Genomic DNA, 27,878 nt, shown 5'->3' with positions numbered 1-27,878 from the left:
GAACTTAAAGTATAATAAAAAAAAATGTGGGAAAAGCAAATATGTTCCTCAAGTATTTTCTTTTACATATTGAATCAATACAGCAAAGTTTCTTTCCCATGGATATTTATAATATAGTATATAAATATATATTTGAAAAAACTGTCTGTTTTGAGTGGCATTGTATTAATACTAGAATGCCTAGGAAAGAGAGCCTTGGAACCAGACTGCTGGGTTCCAAACCACAGCTCCACTGCTTACTTGCTGTGTGACCTTTGCAGATCCTCAGTTTCTTAATCAATAAAGTGGGACTAATAAAATCTGTTTCATAAGGTTGTTGCCAGGATTAAATGAGACCATCCAGAGAAGATGTAGAGGACTCAGGCGATAATAACTATTGTCATTCTTGCTGTCGATTATTCAGATCATGACCTTGCTTCTTATTTCCCTATATACTGAAAAGCAACTCCTCCTCTTCTTTTATGTGCATGGCTGAAATTCTCATTTCAGTTCAGCTCTGGTGAATCAACCATGTAAGGGCTCAGATAAAGACCAGAACTCCTAAATAGGAAAGTAATTGTGAGGCCCGGGTTAAATTTGGACTGCCCCACTGTGCTCTCTCTTCAGCCTTGCTCTCACAACTTAGCTGCCACTAGACTTGACCTTTTGCCTCAGTAGGTCTTCATATCCCTGTGGACAATTCAGAAGCATCACACTTGACAGCAGGGTTCCATTTTGCAGTATGGCTGTCTGAAGCAAGATAGACATATTTCCTTCCCCTTCATCTTGAGGGGAGGAAACTGATCAGGACAAACGTTGCTGTCCAATATGACGAAGCCCTCTGTGTGATATATCACTTGTAAATACCATGATAGCATGAAAGGCTCACCAGTTGAAGGGGCTTTCAATTAGGGTCCTCCAGTTCTTAAGGACCTTTGGCGAGGCTGCGCTGACAAAGAGCAATCTAAGATGCTCAAGGACCTGCTACTGTTTTTCTGTAACTCTTTCCTCTTCTCCCACACACATTTTTCCTGTATCACTTATCACAGGTTCTAAAATGGATAATGGAGCTATATAACGCAGTTATCAATCTCTCGCTTGACTATAAGCTGCTCAAGGGCAGGGGACCTGACTTACTAATCTTTGTATCCCCTGCACCTGGCACACAACTCAATCAACGTACATGGAACTAAGGCGGTTGAATTTATATCCCAGGTCACTGTGCCAGAGCTCAGAATGGGACTACAGCTGAGGGCAAGAGGGGAATCATTTATTTCCCACTGCTGAGCTGAGTGCTGGCTTCCAAGGAAATTCCAGTCACCGGACAGGCAGCATCCTCCAGCCTCAGGGAAGGCCTTAAGGGTATTCTATTGGTACCTTTAGTAAAGTTCTTTCTCCTAGTTCTTAGAAGTAAGGAAAATGAAGCAACCTGCCCTATATCCTGTTTACAACCCAGGGCTAGGAGAACGTACATTGGAAGGTGAATCCTTTTCATCCTCTGCTTAGCTGATCAGACAGACAGTGAGTAGGACCACAGAGCTTGGTCCTAATTAAATACAAGAACATACTTGTTATCTTCCTCCCTATCAAAAGGTTCAAGTCTCAGACTTAACTTTTTTAGTTTACAAACAGAAATAAAGACAGGAAATAGTCTCTCTCTCTTTTTTTTTTTTTTTTTTTTGAGACAGAGTCTCCCGCTGTCGCCCAGGCTGGAGTGCAGTGACACCGGGTCACGGCTCACTGCAAGCTCCGCCTCCCGGGTTCACGCCATTCTCCTGCCTCAGCCTCCCGAGTAGCTGGGACTACAGGCGCCTGCCACCTCGCCCGGCTAGTTTTTTTTCTTGTATTTTTCAGTAGAGACGGGGTTTCACCGTGTTAGCCAGGATGGTCTCGATTTCCTGACCTCGTGATCCGCCCGTCTCGGCCTCCCAAAGTGCTGGGATTACAGACTTGAGCCACCGCGCCCGGCCTAGGAAATAGTCTTTTAAAAACTCTCCGTGTATCCAAGCCAGGCAGTCTGCTGATGCATCATATATATTTGCTCTAAGCCTCCCCATAGCCAGACAAGAATAGCAGTAATGTAGCCATTTACAGTTGAGGAAATTGAGGTCTAAAGAGCTTAAACGGAAAAGCAGAGATTAGAGGTCACCCCTCTTTGGGTCCGCTCACTATACCAAGAAGTTTCTGCCCTTTTCCTCCAACACGCTGGTGAGTCCGTGTGCGTGCGTGACTGTGTGTGTGTGCTTCCCTTTTTCCCTATACAGCCCCCCTTCTTCTGGTCCGTTATCTTGATTGCGCTTTTTGGAGACAAAGTCTAGTTCTTCTCCAAGGTCTCACTATCCGCTCGCCGTCTCCCTCTGACGTCCCAAGGACGGTCAGTCACTCCTCAGCTAAGTTCGGAGTCTCAGCCCTTGGCTCCGATTCTGGGCTCCGCCCCCACCCTCCGGGTACCCCTGCCTGGTCCCTGCCCCCGCGCCCAGGCGTTCCAGCCAGATCACGGCCCGCTCCCCGGTCCCGCCTGCCCTACCTGAGGCTCGCATAGCCGGGGGCGTCGCAGCCTCCGCCCATCGGCGCGCCTGCCCTGCCATTGGCTCCGCGTGCTGCCAGTCTCCTCACTCCGTCCCGGAGGCAGGTTTTGCAGAAGCCGCAGTCCCGGCGGCTCGGGCGCAGCGCTGGAGTACCGTGGAGCGCAGATCGCGGACCCGAGCGGGCATGTCCCCGTGCGCGGGAGCCCTCGTTTGCCGCCAGGCCCAGGCGGCTGTGAACTTAGCAGCGGGCTCGTGCGGCCCCGTCGCTGCCATGTAGTCGCCGGCGGGGCTCCCTGAAGTCCGGGAGCGGCAGTGCCAGTGAGCCTGAGCCCAGGAACCCGCGTCTTCCCCGGGAGGCGCTGAGTGCGCGCCGCGCCCCCGCCGCTCGGGAGGCACTTTGGGCCAGACGGGGAAATGGGGGAGAAAGTTTCGGAGGCGCCGGAGCCAGTGCCCCGCGGCTGCAGTGGCCACGGCAGCCGGACTCCAGCCTCTGCGCTGGGCGCCGCGTCCTCTCCGGGTGCTTCCTCGGCCGAGTCCTCCTCGGGCTCAGAAACTCTGTCGGAGGAAGGGGAGCCCGGCGGCTTCTCCCGAAAGCAGCAGCCGCCGCCGCCGCCGCCGCCGCAGCCGCCGCCGCCGTCTGGAGGCGCCCTGGGCGCCCGGCCGCCAGCCGCGTGGGCTCCGGCACGCGTGCTGCTCGAGCGCGGAGTCCCTGCGCTGCCGCCGCCGCCCCCCGGAGGAGCTGTGCCGCCCGCGCCCCGGGGCAGCAGCGCGTCCCAGGAGGAGCAGGACGAGGAGGTGGGCCCTGCCTTTCCCAAGCTCGCCCACTCTGGGTCCCGGCAGCCGGGCGACCCCAGCTTCCCATCCCGCGCGCAGGCGGTGGTCGGGAGAGCGCTGTGGCCGGAAGATAGGGAGGGACCCCAAGCGCTCTGCCCCGAGCCCGGGGCAACGACAGTTAAGGAGCCCCGCTGTGGGTTATTGACTTCCCTGTGGTTGTTACCCCCGTGTGTGTGTCTCCATGTGCTGCCGATGGTGTGTTTTTAAAATGTCAGAGAAGCAAACTCTTTCGTGTCTGTCATCTGCCTTGGTCGATCTGTGAGTGGATGCGATCTGGACACCTGGCGTGTTCCCACAACTCAGCTCCGATTCTCCAAAGTGGGCGTTGTTTTCCACCAAAGCACTTGGGCCGAGGGGCAGGGAGTTGAGGGGGAGAAATGGTGCCTTGGGGACAGGAGGGGGTGGTGGTGGGGAGCAGTGGTAGCCGCGGAGTTGCACGCGGGGGTTTCAGTGGCGCCAGCCCCCTGGTATCGCCCGCGGGTGATTTTGGCGCGTCCCCGCGGCGTCGTGCGCGCCTGCAGCTCCCGTTCAGACTTGTTTCCAGCATGTCCAGATGAAGGCTTGTCACCAAACCGAGTACGGATCGTCTTACCTTTTGCAGGGCGGAGCGGGGTGGGGGATCTGTATCTGCCCAGTTTCCTGGAAGGATGTTCCTCCAGAACTTGTGGGTCGCTTCCTGACACACTAAGCATAGGACTCTGGCTTATTTTCTGCTTTTTAAAGGACAGTTAAAGAAGCGTACAATTCATGTCTCAGAGCCAGACTCAGTCCCCCCCCCCCCCCCCAAAAAAAAGTTTGCTTTGGACATTTCTTGTGGGCAAGTCATCTTGATCAAGCAGGGCCACAGATAAAACATCACCCTAACATAGACTTATTGTGAAATTAATTCCTGAGTGCCAGTGTTGTATTTTCCTCATCTTGGATGGGGTTAGCTTTAGTAAATATTTGCCTTTGTCCCTTAGAGTAAGCAATCAGAGGCCAATGCCCTGGCAGTAGTCCCCAGGGCCCCCAGCCTGGAAGCAAAAACTGGATCTGGCACAAGGTTGAGAGGAGACGAGTCCTAGCCTGGCAGAGATGGAACAAGCCTTGGCTGCTTAGCTGGTTCTTGGCCAAGCCACTTGCAGTAACCATGTCCCATTCCCTAATTCCTCTAAGCCCCCATTGCAAGGATCCTGGATAAGTGTCTGCAGGCCTGCTGTCTAGAACTGTCTCTGCTACTGAACTGTGAGACCTTGGGTATATTGTTTCACTCCTCTGAGGTTCAGTTCTATAATCTGTAAAAGGAGGAACTTCAAGGTAAAGTTCATTTTTACACTCATACTCCTGTTTCGAATCAGGAATTTCAGATGAATCGTTGGTTCCAAATCCATCCTAGCGGCGGGATGTCAGGAGTTCGCTGCCTGCCTCACCCACCACAGAGCTACATCCTAGCAGAGATGATCAAACCCTGTACTGTCCCAGCGTTCCTCCCTGATTACATCTCCGTTTCAAGATGCGAGGCATGTGCCACGTGTTTGCCCCTTAACTTCTGCCTCCACTTCTAGAGATGAGCACACTGGCACTGGGAAGCTGGGGGTGTACCCTAACTTAATGATTCACCGGTAGATCCGGATTCAGTATTGCTGCTGGTAGAGAAGAGAGTAGTTAGTTGCTTTATGTTTTCTATTTAGCTAGGAGGGTGCTCCATGGTAAATGACATGGTCTTGCGGGTGGAGGGGAGGGATGTTGGGGAACTTCTGATCCCCATTCTGTCGCTGATTGCCTGACCTCAGGGTGACAGTACTTTGCTTTGTTGGAAGTGGATATGATAACTTATTTCACAGGCAGTGCAGTGAGAATTGCTTGATTGAAACACATTTTGGAAAGTGGAATGATTAAATAACAAGGGTCACTATTTGTGAAATCTCAGAATTGCATGTAAACTGATACAGTATTGCAATTTATTATGTAACTTAACCTGTGGCATGGGATGCTGGAAATTGCCTAGGAGCAAAATCTTGACTTGCTCTGATAATTTTGAAGTGCAATGAAAACCAAACCATGTAGTTTTTTCCCCTCTTGTGTAGTAGAGGAGTGATAGTCTTAGCGAAAGGGGTTGAGGTCCAGTGTGCATTTTCTGGTTCTTACACTGGCGATGGTATGGGGTAGGGGGTCTTCACTGTTCGTGGGCTTGTGGGTCTCTTTAAGGAGCAAACAAAAACTCTTTTGCCCCTCTCCTCAAAAAGCACCAGAGGATTCGGGAATGCCAGGTGATAAGCACTCAGTTTAGTGGAAAGACGTGGGTTTGATTTCTAGCTCTACCACCTTGACCAGTTGTGGGATTGTGGACCATTCAACTTCTGCAAATCTCAGCTTTCCTACCTTCAATGGGAATAATAGCAATACAGTTAGGCATTTTACACATGCTATCTAATTTAATCCTAGCACAGTAACTGACATATAGCATCAAATGCCAAGTAACTGTTAGTCAGTATTTTTAAAGTTCACTTTCGATGACATTTTGCAAAATAGGAATACAAAGTTGGGTTATCCTGTTATTTTACTGATGCATAACTTATGTGCTACCTACTTTCAGAGAATCGGAGGCTATGTCTACTTAGCTTATACTCATAAAATGGGAATAAACCGGGAAACAGTTTTTATTTGTCTCCAGTTGTTTTGTGACAAGGCAATGTGAGTGTAATGTTATACTGTAGAAAGGCACTGAGTATAAAGCATTAAAAGACTTGTGCGCAACTCAAAAAATGGAATGAGGTTCATTTAAAATTGTTATACCTAGCTTGGGGAATTGATTATTTCCAAAGGTTTTTTTTTTTTTTTTTTTTTTTACCATAACTTATTGTATCACATTTTGAAGAACAGCAAAATTCAAGTTTCTAGTATATTATGGCAGTGCTAATTTCTTTGGCAAACTTGTTAAAACTGTTTTGAATGCATTTAGTAATGTCAACAGAGTTTGACCTATTTTTTACTTTATCTTACTGTCAACAATTGTATAAACTTACAAGTCTCACATACTTAAGTCTGCCCTTTAAGCTTTTGGTGTCTTAAAAACAGTAGTTTAATGTGACAGTAATGGTAGCTTTTATGTCAAACACATGACAGCTAGACATACAGCATGACTTTGGTTTAAGAAAACTGTATCTGACTTCTTCTCTTTCCCCAAGCCTTTGAATTTGGGGTCCGTGTGTGTTGAGGAGGTAGCACACTCATTTCTGAGAGTTAACACTGTCTAGATTGAAGGACTGTTCCCCTGACAACATCTCTGAGATTTGCCTTTAGACATTCTGCCTTGTCCTTTCCCAAAACACCCTGTGATGACTTTAGGAAAGTACTTGGGTGCTGTTTGGTAACTGTCTCCACAAACTGGCCAAGGGCAGGAATTTTGTCTTTGCATGCCTAGCACGGTACGGTTAATATATTAGTAGGGGCTCAGTAAATATTTGTCGAATGAATGAGAAAAAATGGCATCTATGAAAATAGTTGCACATTTGACTGAAGGGTGTGTATGTGTATTCATTTATTTTGTCTGTTGTGCATTACAATATACAAACCTCGAGATCTCTAATCAAGAGAAACCTTGTGGATCACAGTGAGAAACAAATGGTTTTTCCGGGTAAATTTTGAACAAAGTCAAATCACTGAGGTTCCACTCAGAATGCTTTTGAAGAGACTTGTATATTAACTGTTACTGACTCTCCTTTTCACTGTGTTTATTAGAACTTGAAACGTGCGGGGATCCTTAGAATGGCAGAAAAGGGCTTAGTAATTGAAAGGATTTCCAAGTCAACGAGAGACAACCTATTTATACTCTGCTACACTAAGGGACTTATTTTGTTGGTATAAGTTGGGAAACGGTTTCTCTTATTAACACAGGCTTACAGTGATAGGATGACTTTAAATTGTTCTATTAAGTGGTATATGAGCATGAGGACTGCTTTTAATATTTTGGATGTGTGTATGGGGTGGGGGGTTTCCCATGTGGTACTAATGCAGTAGATGAGTTTCTGGTGTTTGTTGGTTAAGACATTAAATAGCAAAAAGCAAGCAGGAATTCAGCAAAGCTTTGCATTGAATTTATATTTTATTAATCACAGAAGCTACATAATTCTAAAAGAGAAGTAGTGCATAAATCTTGGCATATTTATTATTTAGTCTACTTTTGGACTCTACCAAATTCAGTAAGAGCCACAGGATCAGAAAATCAGTCAACCAAAATGTATTGAGTCTGACTCAGACATTGTCCTGGGCACAGAGATGGTTTTGACCCCAGGAAGCTTCAACTCTAATAAGGGCGATAGTCACTAAATACATGACTATGAATTAATTGGCTTCAAAAAGTGGCAAATAGGGAACAGGCTGTGAGGCAGCATGTGGCCGCACTTGTAACTCACTGAGTCTGGTGTTCAGGACTGAGTCACTGAGGAAGTGATCTGTGAGCTGAGACCCCCAGGATGAGCAGGAGTTAGGTGGGGGAGGGCAAGGGAAGGGATAGGTGTGATCTAGGTAGCAGGAGGCCCTGAAGCGGGAGAGAGCATGGGTCCATAGCTCTGAGAGGATTCTGAGTTGTTAGGTGTGGAAGAGAGAAGAGCATGACATCTCATGACATTTGATAGAGAAGCAGCAGCCGGGTCATACAGAGCTGTCTGGACTTTATTCTAAAGGCAGTGGGAACCATTGAAGGATTTTAAGCAAGGAAGTGACATGATCAGATTTGTATTTTGGGAGGGTCAGGAAGTATGAAGCCCACCTGCTGGTAACTGTTGGTATAGCCTAATTGTTCCAGAGTTGGAATTGATAACCTGAGAAGATGTCCCTTTAGTAAATTGTGTGGGGGTGAGATGGGGTCATCCCTAGTAGCTTAGGTACTCCAAGTATATACATATACCTATGAAATATATACATATGAATACATATGAAATACTTTTGATCTGTTGAAGAGAACATCTTAGTGTTAATATTAATGTTACTTTTCACTGCCATGCCATTGTGACTCTGGTATTGAAGGAAAAACTTCATTGCCATGATGGGAGAGTGAGGAGAGGGCCTTGCAAATGCTCATGTCCAGAGTAAACTTCAGGGACAGATTTACCTGGGGTGAGCATGAGGGGAGGAGGTCTGAGGTTGTACCTCTCTGTTGACAGGAAGTGTGGGGTTTGTGTACTAACACGCATTACCAGAGTCTTTCTTGGATTTTCCTAAAGAGGAAAGGGTCACTACCAAAGAACGAAGGCTTTTACCCTTTCTACCTCTGGTCTGAGGTACTCCAGGGAATGTCACATACTTACATTTTGCCAGTGTTTTAGAGCCTGTGACAAAGGCTATCCACTCAGACCTAGTGGATATAGTGCAGGAATCCAGGTGGATTTTTTTTTTTTTCTAGTTTGGCTCTGTAAGGAAGGGCATGGAAGTGGGGCATAAAGATGATAAACTGGAAAAAGAATCCTCATAGGATGTGGCCCACATTGAGAAGGATCCGTGACCTGGTGGCTTGGCCTTAGAGAAAGCTGAGTGAGGGCCAAGGGGTGTGCATCTTAGAAGAGATGATTGTATGTTTTAGATGAAAACCACCCTGTGTGTTTTCTGATTATGTTCTTACATTCTATAGTGTTGCCAGAAAGGGCTTGTGTTCTTTTCTTTCATCCCTTTAGAGCTAGCAGCCAGCGTTTCCCTGCTCGGAGGTCAGGGTCTGTAGTGACTAAGGGCATAGACTTTTGATCCTGGTTCAGCCACTTAGAGGCTGGATGACTTTGGCTAGGTTCTTATTGCTGAGGCTGTTTCCTCATCTGTAAAATGGGCATGCAGTTTTTATTCCTGAGGGTCATCATGAGGATTAATGAGATGTTTTATGTAGAGTACCCAGCATGATGCCTGGTGCATAGTAAGCACTCCATAATGGTATCTGCTACTATTACTGAGTGTGGAAAACCTGCTTTATGTAGAGTATTGGCACCATCGGCACCATAGGCAGGTACATAATAAGCAGGAAACCTACAAGTCCCTTCCCTGATGGATTATGCTTCTAGCATATTTTGTTGGTAGTCCTGACAGGCTCTTTCATTCATGAGTAGGTAGATATGTAACAGTTATCCCTTTTAATTTCATGGGCAGAGCATTTCTTATGAGATACTAACAGCAAAGCTTTATGGTATATGATTCATTAACCCTTCTATTAAGACACCATTTCTCTTTTGCTCATGGAACCTGTTCTTAGTGATCAGTTATTAAATAATATTCTGCAAGACTTTATGAACATGTAAATTACTAGCTGCACCCAGAGATTTAGTCAGAAGGCAGTGTGTCAACCATGTGCTGGGGCTGGTGACATGACCATGTACTTCATGTCAGCTTCCTAGAATAATGACTTCGGGGATGAGAAAGGAGTAGGAAGGAAATCAGGGGATTGTCTGGAAGTCAACCTTGGTTCATATAAGTGTGAAAGATGGGGCAAGGCAGATGGTGTGCAGCCATCCCAGCTTCTCAGAAGGGAAATCTGTTAGGAATGCAATAGAACTTTCAAAAATGCAAGGACTCCTCTATGCAGATTACCCAACACAAATTCTGTTTTGTCCCCTTCGAACAGTATAAACATTTTGGTTTTTAAGACAAAAATGCAAATAACCTAGTAGCCCTTTTGATATAACTCAAGCTGCTGCAGTGATTGCAGTTCACTTCTCTTCCAGACAACTGGTGTTCTGCTCTGTGCACTTGTTCAGGCTGACGTTTACACAACTTTGAATCATTTCGTTCAAAGGATCTTGTTCTCTTTCATGTGTCCAGTATTTTGTCTGGCTTCTTATTTGGCGATGCTATTTTAGGTTAAAGCATACCAAAATACAAAATTAAGCAGAAGTCTGTTTCACCAACAGCTTCTGTGCCTTTGTGTTTCTCCCTTTCTCCACCCTTCTCTCATCGCCCTCTCACCTGGTTCAGAATTCCTTGGAGGGATTGGATATAGTCACCTGTGCTTCCAGGGTTAGGAGAGAAAGCCAGGCCCTAAATGTGAAATGCTGGTTCAGGACTGTGGTCCTTGGTACAGACACATACTCTGAAGTCACATTTAAGTTTATGGAACTTGTGTGAAATTCCTGGTGGCGGTTCCAGCCTCCCTTAATGAAAAGCGGTCACTGCTTATTTAATGATTTGAATTCATAACTAGACACGTGTCTGCGAGACAGCTTATAAATTTGTATCCTAGGCCTGTACTCTTGCCAGCCCATCAATTCCCCTCTCAGACACAGTCGATATAATTTTGATTATGGTGCTTACTTCCACTGAACCTTTCAGTCCAAATGCTTTGTAATGATACTGGGGAAGGGGGAATGATGGCGGGTGGGAGGGAAGATGGAATACTGACAAATTGAACTTCTTTTCTTAACTAATTTTCTAGGCTATCATGTGGAAAATGAAGATTTAATTTTAATGTTCTTGGTTTGTGCTTTTGCGGTGTTTTCAGTGGTCAGCAAGATCGCAAGTGCACCCAATTTAGTGTGGGTGGATGACTGTCTGTTAAACTCACATCAGATGTTGGTCTTTTGGCCTCTTCCTTAGAACTTGGCTAGCTCCTTTTTTTTTTTTTTTTTTTTTTTTAAATAAGCTGAGAAGTTAGCTGTGTTCCTTTCTGGCTGGTGATTTTGTGCCTTTTTGTGTTTGTCTAACAAAAATAATCTCAGATTTCTTTCTTAACATTTTTCTTTTCAGGCATTTCTTCATACAGAGATAGATGTACCTGCTGTAATGCAGGAAGGGCCCCAGGGCCACATCGGTGGTAGGGAAACTCAGTTAAATTGGGTTAAAATTGGAAGCTAAACTATTATGTCGGTGTACACAGTAACCGAGACTGACATTCACAAAATCCTCACATTTGAAATTACTTCTTAGGGCAGTCATAGGCAGCGAAATTGCACTGTGGTATTGAAATGGAATGAAGTTGTGATGAAATCTGTTTTGTGTATAAAAGTTCAATGACTAATTCCACAAATTAGTTTATGAAATAAATTAGTTCCCTGTAAGTATATCTAGCTCCCACACAAGACCAACCCACAAAATTTGCTTTTTACTCACATACTTTTAGCTGGAGTGGCTTTATTGAAATAACCTGAGCCCTCACCTAGGCTTCATCTTAAGAGTGGCTCTGAGGATACTTAGACGCAGCCAAGAAGAGGAGGGGAGGATTGCTCTAGAGGAAAACTCAGCCCCAGAGAAAGAAATACAGAAAGGTTTTACTTCAGGAGAAGGGTTTCAGACATCCTAAATGAGTAGAATATATACCTGGAAAACCCAAGAAAATGTTGACTTTTCTGTCCTCGTGGCTCTTAGCAGACCGGTAAGTAGAAGCGTCCTGTTAAGTCTGTGCAACCTGAGCTTGAAAACTGAGGGTGCCTGAGCAGGAGAGCGAATGAGAGGAAAATTACTTGTCAAGTAAGACTCCCTTTGCCTTAATTTTGGTACTTTACTGTTCAAAATACTACATTGGTAAATTTTAATTCACGTACTTTTTTCTTTCCTTGGAATTACTTGGTTATTTGTTCTACAGTCATTGATCAAGTTTCCCTAAATGGCTGCCCTGGGTTATTGTTGCTTGGGGAGTGAGATAGTCCCCAAAGAGCCTGTAAGACCTCTGAGGGTCAGCTTTAATCCACGGTGATGGGTGGGTTCTCGCCACGGTGCAGGTTCCCTTTTCAGAGGACAAGGGATTAAAGGGAAATTACAGCTTTGAACTCTCTTGATTTTTCTCCTTAGAAACTTCAATTTCATTTTTGTTTTCAAGATTTCCACTTTTGACATTAAAACATTTCTACCTAGAGAAAGCTTAGCCTAAGTCTGTGAGCAGCCTGAGGGCAACAGTTTTAGAATTATCAGGTACGACTGGTTGGGAAGAGTTATGCTAGTAGAGTAACAACAATGACAATTTTGTAACCTGCTAAAATCATACCGTTTTATATTCTTTTAAAGTTATTTCTGAATCACCAGTTTCTGTGTATCAGGTTACCTGTCATTCCTTGTTCTTATTCTTGCTTTTTTTTTTCTTCTTTTGTATCTATAGCTTTGTCATCAGAACTTTAAAAAGAACACAACAAATGCTTTAGCTAGAAGATTGCAGAAAAACTTCTTGTTAAACAGAATGTTTGGGGGCAAAGTCTTTTTTGGTTACTGAATTTTATGATTCATAAAAGATTAATTTGAAAGTTCTTTTTGTTCTCACCTTGTTGCTTACCTCTTTTTCTAGAATGTCGTGGTATATTTTCCTGCCTTATTCTGTGCTGAACAAGCTTTTTTTTTTTTTTTTTTTTTTAAATAATTGGACATCTTGTAGTGCTTTAGGGCTCTCTGGCCATCAGTCATCTTTGAAAACTATTGAAGATGTGAAGGTAGAAAGTGAGCATAAAATTGTGCTGTTAACAAAAGTAGTTATCTTGATTTCTCTTTTCTCACTTTAAAAGCTGAAGTTAGCAAAATAAGTTCTGTTTTTGGAGGGTTATGATGCATTATCTTTGTTCCTGCATTGTGCCAGGTTTTGTATATATGTTGTTAATATTTGTAGTGCTTAAAGTTTGCACAGCCTTTTTTCATACTGCCTATTTTCTATAGATTTCTCTTTGTAAATCTCTCCCACTGGTTTGCGAATCCTTCAGGTAGAAACCATGTCATATCAACTCAAATCTTGCAACAGGGAGGGTGCATGGCATATAGTGTGTAATGACAATACATTACACAAAATTGCAGTTGAGACATCATGTGTGGCAAAGCAACGTTCTGAACGTGAATTTACTCATTTAAATTAAATAGTAAATGAGTATATGAATTTACTCATTTAGTTTTTACACAAGCCTTTTTGAAATTCAATTGATAATTAAATTGGTCTACACTACCATGTTACAGCTAAGTGACCCGTTCAACCTCATACAAGTGAAGAGGAGAATGTAGGGAGATACTGGGACAAGGGCAGGTTTGAGGAGATCATCAAGCCTCTTGGTCATCTCTGCATCCCAGAGCCTAGCACAGAACCTTGCATGATGTGGCACACAGTGATCAATTGCTAAATAAATGAGGATGCCATTTAGGGGATAGGTCCCTCTACACTTAGCATAAAGGTTTAGATTAAGTGTCTGTAGGACTTTTGTTAAGGTTAGTGCTAAGACATAAGGCTGCTATAATCTTGGGTTTTAGGACATCAGTTAATGGGATGAATGAGTTTCTACAAATGAAAGAGTTTGCCTGTAAACCAATTCTTATTTTCCTGTTGGCTTTGGGGAGTTGTATTCTGCCAGTATAATTCTTGGTTATTCATTAAAATCATACTTGTAGCTGTTAAGGCATTTTTGGCCACATGTTAAAAGGAATTATTTTGATTTCTGATGAAGTATTGATAGCAGGCTTTAATGTGTTAATAGTAATTATTAACACTTTAATAATTACTGTACTCAGTTCTCAGGGTAATGCTGCTGTGAGTGGAAATGGATTGCAGGAATTTCATTAGTAGTGAAAGTGTTGACCTGGAAATTGGGAAATCTGAACTCCTGCCTTGGCTTCTTGCTAGGCAAGTTATTAGCATCTCTGATCCTTATCTGTGATGAAATAAGAGGTCCTTCATAGCCCAGTTTTTTTGTTTGCCTCTTACTATAAAATATAACCTTTAAAACTTAGTTTTCATCACTCTACACTTTTTTAGAAACTGTTGATTGCCATTTTTCTTTTGACAGACTTGATAATTGGTGGTTTTCTGATTTGTCAATAGGCACCTATTCTTCCTGTCCCCCCAGCTTTATTAAAGTATAATTGACAAAAATGTATATATTTATGGTGTACAACACGATATTCTGATATGTATACATTGTGAAATGAAATGATTAAGTCAAGCAAATTATATCCATCACCTCACATGTTTACCATTTTTTTTTTTTTCGAGACAGAGTCTCTGTCACCCAGGCTGGAGTGCAGTGGCGCGATCTCGGCTCACTGCAACCTCTGCCTCCCTGGTTCAAGTGATTCTCATGCCTCAGCCTCCTGAGTAGCTGGGATTACAGGCGTGTGCCACCATGCCTGGCTAATTTTTGTATTTTTAGTAGAGACGGGGTTTCACCATGTTGATCAGGCTGGTCTCGAGCTCCTGACCTCAGGTGATCTGCCTGCCTTGGTCTCCCAAAGTGCTGGGATTACAGGCGTGAACCACTGCGCCTGCCTCCCTCCCTACTTTTTTTTATTTTTTATTTTTTGGTGGAGAGAACATTAAGGTCTATATATATATTCTTGACAGGAATTCTCACAAGGACCCTTACTCATGAATTCTACCTTTCAGATAATGCTTATATAGGAAAATATGGATTACTTATATGTTCTGCTTTAATTCCTTCACAATTATTTGGTATGTCTCTGTCAGTATCCCTAGCAAGTGTTGAGGGTACTGTCTCATCTCCCAATCCCTGCGGAGGAGTTGGACTCCAGAGAACGCCGTCAGTTCTGTGTTTGTCTTGATGCTGGAGCACTCTGCTGTGTCATCTCACCCATTCAAATGCTCAGGCCTCTGTGTGGCTTTTGAAATACTTAGATTCTTTGGATAGTCATTTTGAGCATGGCATGTCAGTTTTAGAATAAGTCTTTTAATAGAAGACTAATAGAAGCAGCAGGGGAAAGCAGGGGGAGAATGTGAGTCTTCTTTTCAGTACAGGATAACTTTAGAACCTATGAGTTAGGATCTTAATTGTCTGACCTCGGACTGTCCTTTAGAAAATGCTGTGGTGTGGCTATCTGTTGAGTTGTTTTTGAAGTAATCTTAACACTAGAAGATGTTGTTCTAGATGGAATCACGAAGGATGGTTTTTGGTGCTAGCCCCTGGAGACTGAGTGCAGAATTGGATCTTTCTCCCTTAGAGATTTTTTTTTTTTTTTTTTCCTGCAAATCCTTGGATCAGTGGCAGAGTCTGCAGGCTCCAAACAGAAAGACTTGGGTTTGGATTTTGCCTGCTGCCAGGGATGATTTTCTTTGGGCTACATGTCACAAGTCTATCACTCCTGTGTCCTAGACCAACTACTTCTGATTTTTAAGAATTAATCTTTTCATTAAAAAGGTTTGTAGGATCTTCACTGCCCTAGGCAGCCAGGGCTTTCCTGTATGTTCTGGACATTAGCTTCCCAGCCGTTGAAGTGGACTGAAAGTCTATTTACACAGCTAAATTGAAATCTATCAAAACTTGTTTTTGACCAATGCACTGATTTTTTTTTGTTTTTTAGACAGGTTCTGGCTCTGTTTCCTGGGTTGAAGTGCAGTGGCACCATCTCAGCAAACTGCAGCCTCTGCCTCCCAGGCTCAAGCCATCCTCCCACCTTAGCCTCCCAAGTAACTGGGGCTACAGGTGTGTACTACCATGCCCAGCCTTTTTTTTTTTTTTTTTGTAATACTGGGTTTTGCCATGCTGCCCAGGCTGGTTTTGAATTCCTCGGCGCCCACCCTAGCCTCCCAAAGTACAAGGATTACAGGAGTAAGCCACTGTGCCCGGCCTGATTTTTTTTTTTTTTTTTAACAAAGGCAGACAGTTCTCAGTTCTGGACTAAGCTATTGGTGAGTTGTTTCATAAGTTTGTTTGAAAGTCAGTTGTTTGGAACTTAGAGTGTGTAGTACCATAGAAACTAATGGATGTGAAGCCAACCAAAAGAAACCACCATCTTGGCAAGCATCTGTGCTTTAGTTGCCTTTAGTGCCACTACAAAGTACCACAAATTTGGTGGCTGAAACAACATAAATTTATTGTCTCACAGTTCTGGTGGTTAGAAGTCCAAAATCAAGGTGTTGGCAGGGTTTTGTTGGGTTGGTGCAAAAGTAATTGCGGGTTTTGCCCTTTTGATGGTAAAAATCACCATTAAAATGAATGGTTTTAAATCACCATTTAAATGAATGATGATCTGTTCCATGCCTCTTTGTCAGCTTCCAGTAGCCTCGGGTGCTCCTTGGTTTGCTGATAGCCACCTTCTTCCAGTGTCCTCACATTTTCTGTCTGTACATGTCTATCTCTGTCCACATTTCCCTTTTTTATAAGGACACCAGTCATTTTGGATTAGGGCTTACTCTAGAGACCCAGCTTGATTACTTCTGTAATCTTTGTCTACCTCCACATAGTTTTAAATGGTGATTCGCCTTCTAGATCAGCCTACAAAAGCTTAATTAGTTCCCAGGATGATAAATTCCTAGGAATGGGATAATAGTGCTAGAAATGGTGAAGACAGTAGAATTTTGAACCTGAAAAGCCAAAGGCTGTTTTACGCCCTGTTTTGCCCAGAGAGGTTGAGTGAATACCTGGCCTGAGCATCGCCAGGGCCCTCTGCCTCTGTGAGTCCCTCCTGCCCCTTGGTGCAGTGCTGCCTCTAGCTTTTTGTTAGAACATGATTTCCACTGGGGCTGCTGAAGGTAGGTCTCTCTTCTCTGTAGTGTTGGGCAATAGAGCAGCTTCTGGGATGGATGACTGTGCACAGGTAATTCTCAACATCTGTACTCCTGGAGGAGCAGGGCCCTACCCTCCTAGGTGTTCTGAATGAGGGAACAGGTAAGCTGGAAGAAGGAACTCACACATTCCGCCTTCACTCCCAGCCGCGTTGTGGCTCTGGGGAGCCTCTTGGAGACATGGCCATGACCTTTCTTTGTCTTTAGGACATCTTCATTGGATGCCCAAGACTCCTTCACTAATGGGAACAAGTAATTTTAACACAAAACTAAATGTCTCCTACTGCTTTTCAGCTCACTTCTAAGAGGAGATGCCAGTGAAGGCTCAGAATTTAAGAGACAAAGTAGTCACTTCAGAAAATCCATCAGAATGCCTTTAAAAATAAACCAAGTACTATCACTAGAAATAGTTACAGCCAAGGGCCCTGTGTCCATAACATTTTTTACTTTGTGTAACAGAATTTCTTTATGCAACACGTTCTAATTTGCGTGTTCTGTCTCCTGCTCACCAGCAGACTTTAAGACTTTAAATTATCTCATGGTTTTTCTTTTAGTTTAAATTCAGATAGTAGGATAGCTCCTGTAGATGAGGCTTTAAATAATTGCTACATGCCCTTGTTCCAATGAGGACCTTACACGCAAATGTGTGTTTTTAGGGGCCTCTTTGTTTTTGGAACCTAAACCCACAGAGTTTGTGGAAGGACGTCTGCATCATTTCAATGTTTTCATTTATTATGCTGCAAGCTGCTTGTTTATTCTCCTCTTTTCCCTTCCTCCTTCTGTCCTCCTCTCATGAGAGGGTTAATGCTGCATTGTGGAATTAGTGCAATTTGTTCTTCTAAGACATGGCAAAGGCCCCATCAAAGTAGTTGATAGTCAAGTTCTAGCAATGAGAGTGATTCCTTCAGAGCCTCTCTTGATTCTCTTTAGGGATTTTCTGTGGCATTTGAAAGGAAAGTGAAATATGGGTTTTAAAAAATGATAAATACAGTCTTACCAGTTGATTTCATAATGAGAGGTATAAGCCATTGCTGGGATACACTGGAAGGTGCTCGCTTTGTACTCCTGAAAAACCTGTAATCAGATGGTCACTGTCTTGAATTGTTAAAATACTGTTACCTGCAGTTTTTAGAAATTTATTTTGATATTTAAGGATATCTAAGGATGTATATTTAATTACTGCTGCTTTCTTTTCATTTGAATGAAAAGTGGTGGATTATATAACAATTGCCACTAAGGTATAGTTTTCTTAAACGTGAGTTTCATAGGTGTTCAAAATTTTGTTTCTAAATGTGTAATACAGATTAAACTTAAGTCATTACTCTTAGATCTTGGGCAGTCAGAATAATTTGAATTTTGAGAGGCAGCTTTAACAGCTTCCCACTTAGGATGTCCTAGAAAATGAGGGCTTGATTACAGCAAGGTTTTGTGTGTATGGCTTGTTTTAACCCAAATTCGCAGGCTGGAGCTATATCTCTGGCAGTGTTTAAAGTACTGTGAGGGTGAGTGGGTTGAGCCAAATCAACTTCTGAGGTTTAGGCTTCTTTTTTGCAGTGTTTCTTTTTCTTTCCCTTGCCTGCTCACTTGACCTTCTAAAGGGCAGAAAAGGAGAAAATACTGTTAGACTACTGAGTGGGTAAAATGTAGGGTCCTGGAGAGCAAGGGTGTTATCTTTGCACCGTTTCACGTAACGAGTGCTGGTGAAGACTCCCTTATTGGTGGTGAGGTTTGGGACTCCCCCGAGTACCCTGGCTGCTGCTAACTCGGCTTGCTATGGGGGTAGAGCTGGTGTGAAACGGCCAGTTCTTTTTCTTTGTCAAGTCTACAGGTATTGAACCTTGCTACTTGCAAAGGGCTGTAGGAGTTGATGGGTGGGGAGGGAAGGAAGATGCAAAAGCAATAATCGATCTGGTCAGTGCCTAAAGCAACCTGTAGTTGGGTTAGGAGACAGAGCACACATAGTGACTTGACCTGAATGTGCACGGTGCACTATCAAGTGAACAATGTGAGTTAAGCTGAAAGTGCCTATGGGGAGGGAACCAACCTGATGGATTTATCTGTAAGTGGATTTTCCATGGTGCCTTGACGATTTTAAGCATTGGAAAGAAGAAAAGGAGGAGGTCGTGTCAGATTTAAATTATTTGGCCTATCAGGTATCTTTGCTATAAATAGTTACAGTCTTAAGAAAGCCTTCTGCTTTTCTCTTTAAAAGTCATATTTAGGAGGAATATAATTGACAGGTTGTGTTTTACATATTTTTAGGTAATTTTGTATCTAATTAAAAATTACTGAAACAACATACTATGAGGATTGTAGTGTTTTCTCTATTACCAGTTTATTTATGGCTTTATATCTTATCAAGAGTACTATTTTATTTTAAAAAAGATTTGTATCTTGCTAGGTAATTAAACAATGTTTACAATTAATATATGTATATTTAAATAGAGACAGGGTCTCGCTGTGTAGCCCAGGCATTCTTGAACTCCTGGCCTCAAGCAGTCTTCCTGCCTCGGCCTCCCAAAGTGCTAAGATTACCGGTGTGAGCCACTGTGCCCAGCCCAATTAATACCATCTAAGGCATTGTCTGAGGAACTTTCATTTTTGTTTGTTGTGGGGCCAGACTTTGGGAAGAAAGTATGTTTGATAAGAATTTATCAGATAACGCATTTATTTATTTTTGTGGGATAGCATTTTCTTCCCCTGCTTTGGGATGTCTTTCGGTTACTCATGACTTGAAATTTGCCAAATTTAGGGTGGTGATGATTTTGGCCTAGTTAGAATTTCAAACACTGCTTCTGTCTCGCCTAAAGTACAGTTGGAAAAACTTCTTCAAGGAGAAATTCTCAGCCCCTGAGTTCTTGGCAGGAATCGTGGCCCCCGTCACAGTGTAGCCGCCACATGGGTGAGGTCTTGATGTCCTGTGGCCAGGCTGCCCCAGGCCCCAGGAGCTTTCTGATTCCTCTGAGCTGTGTGAATTGGCTGACGTTCTCAGCAGCTGCAAAGTAACTGGTCTTATAAAGCAGAACCTGTCAAGGTGGCTAATTCTTGATGTTTGCAGGTGGAGAGGGAAGTGAACCTACTGAGGAAAAACCTAATCTGTTAAAAAAAAAAAACAAAAAAACCCCCCAAAACCCGAAAGTCTGGATTGTATCTGTCTCTGTCAGTATTCTATAAGCATAGGGGAAAAATTCCTTCCTCACAGGGTTCATGGATGCCAGTCATGGTTTACTGGTATGGGGTCATCTGTGGCAGCATGGCTGCTCCCAAAAGCCGTGCAAATTTATAAAGCAAGGCAGCCAAGGGGACTGGTGAAAATGAGTTTATAGCATGAATGGGGAACACTTAAAGGAGAAGGTGCTAGGTATAAATGTCTAAGCCAGGATGGAACAATTAGGGCAGTTCAGCTTTTATAATTAACATTAAACTCCCAACGGAACTTCTCTTTCACCCTACTTACCTTCCCTGGCCTGGCCTACCTTCCCTTATCCTTTACCTTTCCCTCAGGAAAACTAACTATGAAAGCAGTCTGTGAGGCCCTGTGTGGGTGTCTGGCCAGTTCCACTACTTCAAAGATTCTCTGTCTCAGTTATTTCTATTATAACCACAGTGTGTACTCTGGACTTTTGAAATTTGTAGCTACAACCATGCGATTAATCTTAACTTTAAAAACTAAATATTCACCCTCTCTACCTGGAGCTCACAGACAACCTAGTCCATGCAGGAAATGATAGAATAGAAGCTACTCCTGAAGGCTTTAGTCTTGGGGCATGTGAAGCCAAGAAGTTTATTGGCCCTTATTGAATTGATATTTGGAATCTCTAGAATTCTTTGAGTCTTGATAAGGGCCATGAGATCCCAATCTTGGATTAAGTTTTGAGAAGAATTCTATTGGAGATTTTCTGTGTTGCAGAAGAGAAGACCATTCAAGGGACTCCCAATGTTCTCATTCCCTGGAGAGTAAGTTCCCTCTTGTCATTTGAACTGGCAGATTTCTTTTGTGCCAAAAAGAGACAAAAAGACGTGGTATTTCCTACACCTCCCAACGTGATGGGGCTGCCAGGATGTAGGTTTGGGGACAGCAGGGACCTCATGGGACACATGCAGGGAGAGATCTGTAGTCCCCTTGTGTTGGGAGGTGGTGGGGTTCTCCTGCTGGAGATGTTTTTGTCTGCAGCGAAAAACAAGGCATCCTTTCTGATGCTTTGTTTGGGGGTGGGGCACCTGTGGCAAAATAATATTTTTTGAGCTGTTAAATCTGGGTCTTTTACTTTGTGTCTTCTTTTTCTGGTATTTCACACAGGAACCGGGATGCTTGTAAAGGCCTTGCCTTGGGGATATTTGCCTGGCAGGAAACTGAAGCTGTTTGAAGTTGAGGCTCCTCTCAGTTGCTTTGTAAAAAGTTGAAACCTACAGAAGAGAGAATGCTGTGTGTCCTGGTGTGGAGAGTAGTTTGTTTGTTTTGAGGGAAGAGGGAGAAAGTGAGCAGATTTCCCTGGGCCAGGAAGGGAGTCAAGATTAGTGGGTCCTGGGTTACAGGGGTTGGGGCCCAGTAAACGTTTTGGTGGCAGCATGGGGCAACAGAGGACACTGGCTACTTGGTGGGCCTGGGGAGGCTGGACTTTAGACACCGAGTTTCCTGCCTGGCAGAGGTTCAGGTGCCATAGAAGTACAGATATGCTGATTTTACAGGCCTGTGGGTGACCATGAGGATTTTGGCAGCAAGCACAAAAGGCTAGAGGCCCTTTGCTTTCTGTGACATCCCAGGAATAGCTCTGAGGGATCAGTTTCTACCATAGCCCTTGGAATCAGAATGAGTTTGATCTCAAGAGAAAAGTGGGCAGGCATGGTGGCTCATGCTTGTAATCTAAGCACTTTTGGAGGCTGAGGCGGGAGGATCGTTTGAGGCCAGGAGTTCAAGACCAGCTGGGCAACATAGTATGACCCAGTCTCCCTAAAAAAAAAAAAAGAAAAAGAAATTGGCTGAGTATAGTGGTGCTTGCTTGTAGTCCCAGCTACTTGGAAGGTTGAGATGGAAGATTGAGCCCAGGAATTTGAGGCTACAGTGGGCTGTGATAGCACCACTGCATTGCAATCTGGGCAACAGAGCGAGATCCTTGACTCAGAGAAAGAAAGTATTGAGATCCAGACAGATTGAAAAGGATCTCTTATCTCAAAGGTCCCATTTTTCCTTCTGTCTCTCCCATTTGTCTGCCCTCAGCAAGGTAGCTGCTTCTTGCATTTGGCATTACCAAAGGTCTGTTAATGAACTTACCCTTGCCATGTTGTGATGTTTTCTCCCCACTCCAGACTGCAAGCTACATGAGAGCAGAGCCCTTGCTTGCCTTATTCATCTTCATAGTCACAGCAGTTGCTTCCCAGTATGCAGTAAATCTTTGTTGAACAAATAAATGCACAGAGGAAAACTTTTATTCTGCAGCTTAAGGGAAGTTGAAGCTCTGAAACGAATGCCAGCCACTCAAGAGACTGATTGAAGAAGAACTCTAGGAAAGAGATCCCTCACTTTCCCCCACGGATCACAGGCAGGTGTGGTGCATACATTTTTCACATTCAGTCCATGTGATCCCCCCTACCTACCGACCAGCCCCTATCAAGGTGAGCAGTTCAGAGTTGGATTCAAAGAAGAGATGTTTTAAATTTTTTCCCTTAAATTTTAAGTATTATATGTTCAAATAATACATAGGAATTATTTTCTAGACGTCTGGCTTTCTAGCTGGTCAGTTGTCACCCATTAGGCAGAACTGTCTGGAATAAGACCAGCTCAGGCTGGCTGGACATCTGGGGCAGGTGTCTCAGGGCTCCTGGTTCTCTTCCCCAGGGCCTTCTCAGAGTGCTGGTTGAGGAGGGTGAAGCCCAGAGCAGGCCTCTTTGGAGGTGAAGGGCTTCTCTTTTGGATTGACAAGTTCTGTAAAACCCCCAAGAAGCCAGGGTGTTGCTTTCTCAGGCTCCTGAATGGCAGCTGGCAGGGACCTCTGTGTGAAGGGACAGCTTAAGAGAGTGCCTGGACACTGCACACTCTATCTTCTGAATAGGCACACATTTCAAAATGTTTGCAAAAGCAAATTCTGGACAAGAAGAGTAAGACTTCCTTGCGTAAATAGTAAGTGCTGCCCCTTTCTCTCCTTTTACTAATAAGTTTCCCTGACAGCACTGCTTGCTGGCAGCTCTTCTCTACAATTGGTTGCTGAATTGCAGTGCTCAATTATCTGTGTAATAACATGCTATAAAAACATAGAAAGCCAGGAAAAAATTGTTTTAACTAAAGTGGTTGAGCCTTGAAAAGAGACACCTTGCACATTCACATCTGGACTGAAAGGAGAACATTAAATCTGTCATTAATGATTTAATTGGCTGGATTTTTTTCTAAAAGGTAAAGGAAAGCATTAAAATGGAGTATGAGGCACTCAAATTACCTTCCAATACAACCAGGAGCAGTATCTCATTAAAATGTTTGGGTTTTCTGATGCCATTAATGAGAAGTGATTCTCTGTGGCTGTTGAGCTTTTGAAAATGTGGCTAGTGCATCACAGCATGCAGTAGGCCTCCAAGAAGGCCAATGCTGGGCACTGCACAGGTGCTTTTTGTACATTATGGCATTTAATTCCATCCTCAATCTTGCCAGTAAGGTGGGGGATATCGCCATTTCCTGGTTAAGGAAAGTGAAACTTACAGAGATTAAATTTACTCATGATTCACATGATTTCAAAACCAGTGCTCTTTCACATTTCGGGTCAGTAAAAGCAGAGAGGGGTTATTATTATTTTTTTCTGTTTAAAAGTTTCTCATGAATGGACATACCGATTTATTGACAGTTACTTTTAAAAATGTAAACGATTATGTAGAGCGTAATTGCTGAGCTGTGCCTGAATTCCTGGCTCACAAAATTGTGAGTTAAAATGAAACAGTAGCGGTTTTAAGCCTCTAAACTTTGGGACAGTGTGTAGCACCCAGTAGATGACCATACCCTTTGTTCTTTCTGTTCCTCTTGTCCACATGCATGCTCACCCTTTCTCTACAGTCCACCCCTCCCCATGGTACACCCTTGCGGAGCTTACCATAGAAGCACGGATTTGGAAAGGCCAGTGACCATGAACAAAGTAAAACATGAACACATACTAATAAAGGGAGAAAGACAGTGCTCAGGAAGGCCAGGAATGCAATAAGCAGAGTATTTAGCCTATGTTCCTGGCAGCTGGGCTTGGATAGGGAACTAGGTGCTAGGGCAGTATTTTTGGTCCCTGCTTTGACTCCATTTGAATCCCCTATGGAGCTTTGACATTGTCTACACTGGGAGACCTGATTCTGGGAGGAATCGGGGAGACCCCTGACTCTGCGTGTCTATGTGTGTTAAAGGCCTGCCAGGTGGTTCTGTGAGTTACCAGGGTTGTAGGAGCACTGGCCTCCTGCCCGTTGGCTTGTGGAGAAAGAGAGTCTTTACTGCCGAGTGCTCTTTCCTGCCCCCGGCCTTTTCTGTGCAGGAACTATGCTAGATGCTTGCACGCATCAGCCCTTTGATCCTCACAACAAGTCTGTGAGGGTGCAGGGTAGTAGCCCTGTTTTATAGGTGAGGAAACAGGGATTTCAGAGAACTCAAGTCACTGGGTCTTCAGTAAGTGAGAGGGACAGGATTTGAACCTGTCTGTTTGTCTTTCAAGTGTCTGACTTTGTTACTGTCTGATTTTCCCTGACCTTCTCCCTCAGTGTAACAAAGGATTTTGGACACTTGGTTCTACTTGCATTGTTCATGACTATTTTTGTTAACATGTAGAAGACTCTAGATTTTAGTGTGCATGTTTTCGCTTAAAAGCATACTTACAAATTTATGTCACCACCCCAGCCTAACCTGTTGGATGAACATTAATGTCTCATTACAGAACTAAACACTTCCCTCTGTATTGAGGGGAGACAGACACGCTGGTTTAAAAGGCTTCAGATTAACTAGATGTGACTTTTGATGTTTACCCTGATCATTTTTGAGTGGCTCCTCAAATAGCAAGGCAGCTATTAAAAGTGTTATTCCCATTAGGAATATTGTGCTTTTCATTTCTTTTAGTAGTCTGAGAATTGCTAGTGCACGTTTTATAAAAAGAAAAGGATTTTTTTTTTTCTGACTTAATTTTGCTGAACGGATGGATATTTGAGTATGGGAAGAGAGAGGAGACAGAGAAGGAAGCCTGCCTGTCTCCCTTTCCAGGGCATGAGTGTCCTTCTGTGGTCTGTAAGCCTGGAAAAGGATGTTTTCCAACAAAAGCACCATTTTATAAATATAGTATTCTTTTCTTGGCAATGCACTGAATGCTGGCCTGTCACCCCAAGTCTTGTGGAAGGCAGTAGGGACAGTGGAAATAAAAGAAATTAGCAGGTGAAGAGAACACTTGTCTATCTAACACTTTTTTGTCATTTGTTAGTACTTGGTTCCTCAAATAGAAGTATGGCCATTGTGAGAGAGTAACTTTTCGCAGGAGTAACTGTAGTAGACAGTTTTGCATTTGGGGATTTACCGGGGGTTCTGCTCCTGAACCTTTGAGCTCTAAACACATCAGGGGCTTGCTGGGTACCGAATTATGCCTGTGCCACCCTCAGAATAGGGACTTGGTGAATGAGAGCCCCAGGGTATATGTATTTCATTCACTCGGAGCTGTCAGGTCTTATCAACCTTCGTTAGGAATATTTTTCTCCCTGAAAACTCATAAAAATTCATGTTGTAATGTCAATGCCTGCAGGATCCTGTGGAATTTTATTGAGCTGCTTATACCCTTTTCTCCTAATAGAGATATAGAGAATGATACATTCTCCTCATATACACCGGTGCAGATGTGTGCTTGTGAATCTATACAGGAAGCTCATGTATGTGACAAAGTAAGTTTGTTGAGGGGAATGAAATAAACTAATTTTCCCCCCACTGAGTCAATATGACTAAGATATTTCTGTGCATAGTCTCAGAATACTCCATTCTGGGGAATATTTTAAATTTTATTAACCTTGTACATATTTTGCCAGATTCCTATTCGGCGTACTTCTTTATTTTATTACCATAGTGATGCTCTGTTTACTCATATATCTGGAAAGAAAATAATTTAGTAGATTTAATTAAAAAAATTTATATCAAGGTCACCTTTTTGTTGTTTGAAACAATAGATTTGTAAATTTTTACCAACACTGTATATGTACTTAGCCCTATAAAGAAAAAAGTATTTTATATATATGTAAATATATATATATAATATCTGAAAGTAGGATATATACAAGATATATAGATACAAGGTATATAGACTTTATAGGATATATATTATACCAGAATTTTAGTATTTTAAATATAGGTCTTGAATGAAAGACTTAGCTTGCTTTCTTTTTTTTCATGGAGTAAGGAAAAGGGTAGTACTTAAAAATAGTTGTTACCTGATGATTATAGTTCATTGTTAGCAAAATATTCTACAGGACACATCATATCCCATTATGCTGAAGGTGAAACCCTGGTATAGTAGAAGGTGGATGCTTGTGTTTTCTTTAGCACTTTCACAACAAAGCAATTATATTGTATTACATGTAAATATTTGTGAGTGGGGAAAATATATAGAAGTCCACAATACTACTTTCCCTTCACATTAAAACCATATGAAGTTATGCCTACAAATTAAAAATATTGTAAAAGCTCAGTACAGTTTTAAATTTTCAACAAAGTTCTGTAGTACTTCTTTATTCGTAATAATAAAAAGTATCATTGTGTGAAATTGGTATGGGCACATTATCTCTAATACTTGCCGTTAATAATGGCATTCAACCCTAACTGATGGCTTTTAAAAAACCAACAAAGTATGGCCTTTAGTAAAACAAAACAATATGTCACATGTCTGTAGAAATGCTGTAGTAGAGAAAAATTTAGCTCTGTGAGCAGTAGTCTCATTTATGGGAATGGTAATTATCTGTAAGTTGAGACTTAACATTTTTGTAGATTTTATGAGAAAATATTTGCTAGTCCTTGTTTTTTACATCTTTTTTTCTCCTACCTCTGAGTCTGTCTATCTTTTCTCCACCTCATATGGGGACAATTCTGTTTTTACAGGTCCTGATTTCTTTTTTTTAATGTCTCACCGGAAGTGATAACTCATTTTGTTAGAATGGTAGGGAGCTCAAAAGTGGAAGATTGTGACTTTAGTTGTGGCTTAATCAGCCCAAGCAGGTGCATTCTAAGTAAAAGAGATACTGTTTTAATGCAAATGTCCCCCCTAATTCAGAGAAAGGGAGACATGTATAGGAAATGACACAGCTGTTAAGTCAGAATTGTTTCTCAATAGATTGTTTTTTTTTTCCCCTGAATTCTCTGTGCACCAGCAGCAGTGTCCTGTTAAAGTGAAGAGAGAGATAAATGAAGAGGAGTTGAGGATGACTGTGTTAATTTTTTGTTCTGAGGGATCAGAAATACTTAAGAAAAATGAAGTCAGAGATTTACATAAATAGGTGGTAGCCTCAGTAGTGTCATGTTCATTTTAGAGTAGAATTTGATTCTGGGGACCTCAAATAACAGAAGATGATTATATTCAAAATGTCCAAAGCCCTACTGTAAAGCAACTTTAACTTAAATGGCATGTGCCTTAACAGAGTGGCTTTATAATAAGTGAGGTTCTGGAATTTTTCTCATTCTTTTGTCTCGCGGTGTGCTATTGTATGAGTAGCAGCGAGAAAATGTTTGGATAGCATGTCTAAGAACCAGAGCATGCAGAGAAAACAGGGCTCTTATTCTACTTTGCATCTTAGTTAATTTGGTTTTTAGAGAAGCATAATATTTTGGCTTGAAAGGCATTAGCCATATCTTCTTATTTACTTGCGTGGTGGTTACAAGAGTATTCTATATTTATTTATTACACTTTGCTTTTATGTTTTAGGTACTTTCTGCATATTTCACAATAAAAATGGTTTAAAAAGATCACTAGTGTGTTCTAGACCTTTCAAGTCAACCATACCAATTTATTCATTCTTCCATCTACCCAACAAATACTAATTGAGTACCTACTGTGCATCGGGTACTGTTACTGGCACTGGGAATACAGTGATGAACAAAGCAAGCAAAAGTCCCTGGTCTCATG

The 27,878-nt window shown here is 42.7% G+C and overlaps 1 protein-coding gene across 2 annotated transcripts in view; it reads left to right on the top strand.

The window, feature by feature from the left end:
* The first annotated feature begins 2,658 nt into the window (after window positions 1-2,658).
* Window positions 2,659-27,878, top strand: part of MAST4 (microtubule associated serine/threonine kinase family member 4) — a 579,655-nt gene continuing 554,435 nt past the window's right edge. For both annotated transcript variants that reach the window (XM_073014718.1, XM_007974205.3), the window contains exon 1: window positions 2,659-3,302. In XM_073014718.1, coding sequence (XP_072870819.1) covers window positions 2,922-3,302 — 381 coding nt within the window. In that variant the 5' untranslated portion in view covers window positions 2,659-2,921. The remainder of the gene's footprint in view (window positions 3,303-27,878) is intronic.

Source organism: Chlorocebus sabaeus, chromosome 4, assembly GCF_047675955.1.
Source record: "Chlorocebus sabaeus isolate Y175 chromosome 4, mChlSab1.0.hap1, whole genome shotgun sequence".
NCBI classification, from domain to species: Eukaryota; Metazoa; Chordata; class Mammalia; order Primates; family Cercopithecidae; genus Chlorocebus; species Chlorocebus sabaeus.
This window is presented reverse-complemented; position numbering and strand designations above follow the sequence as displayed.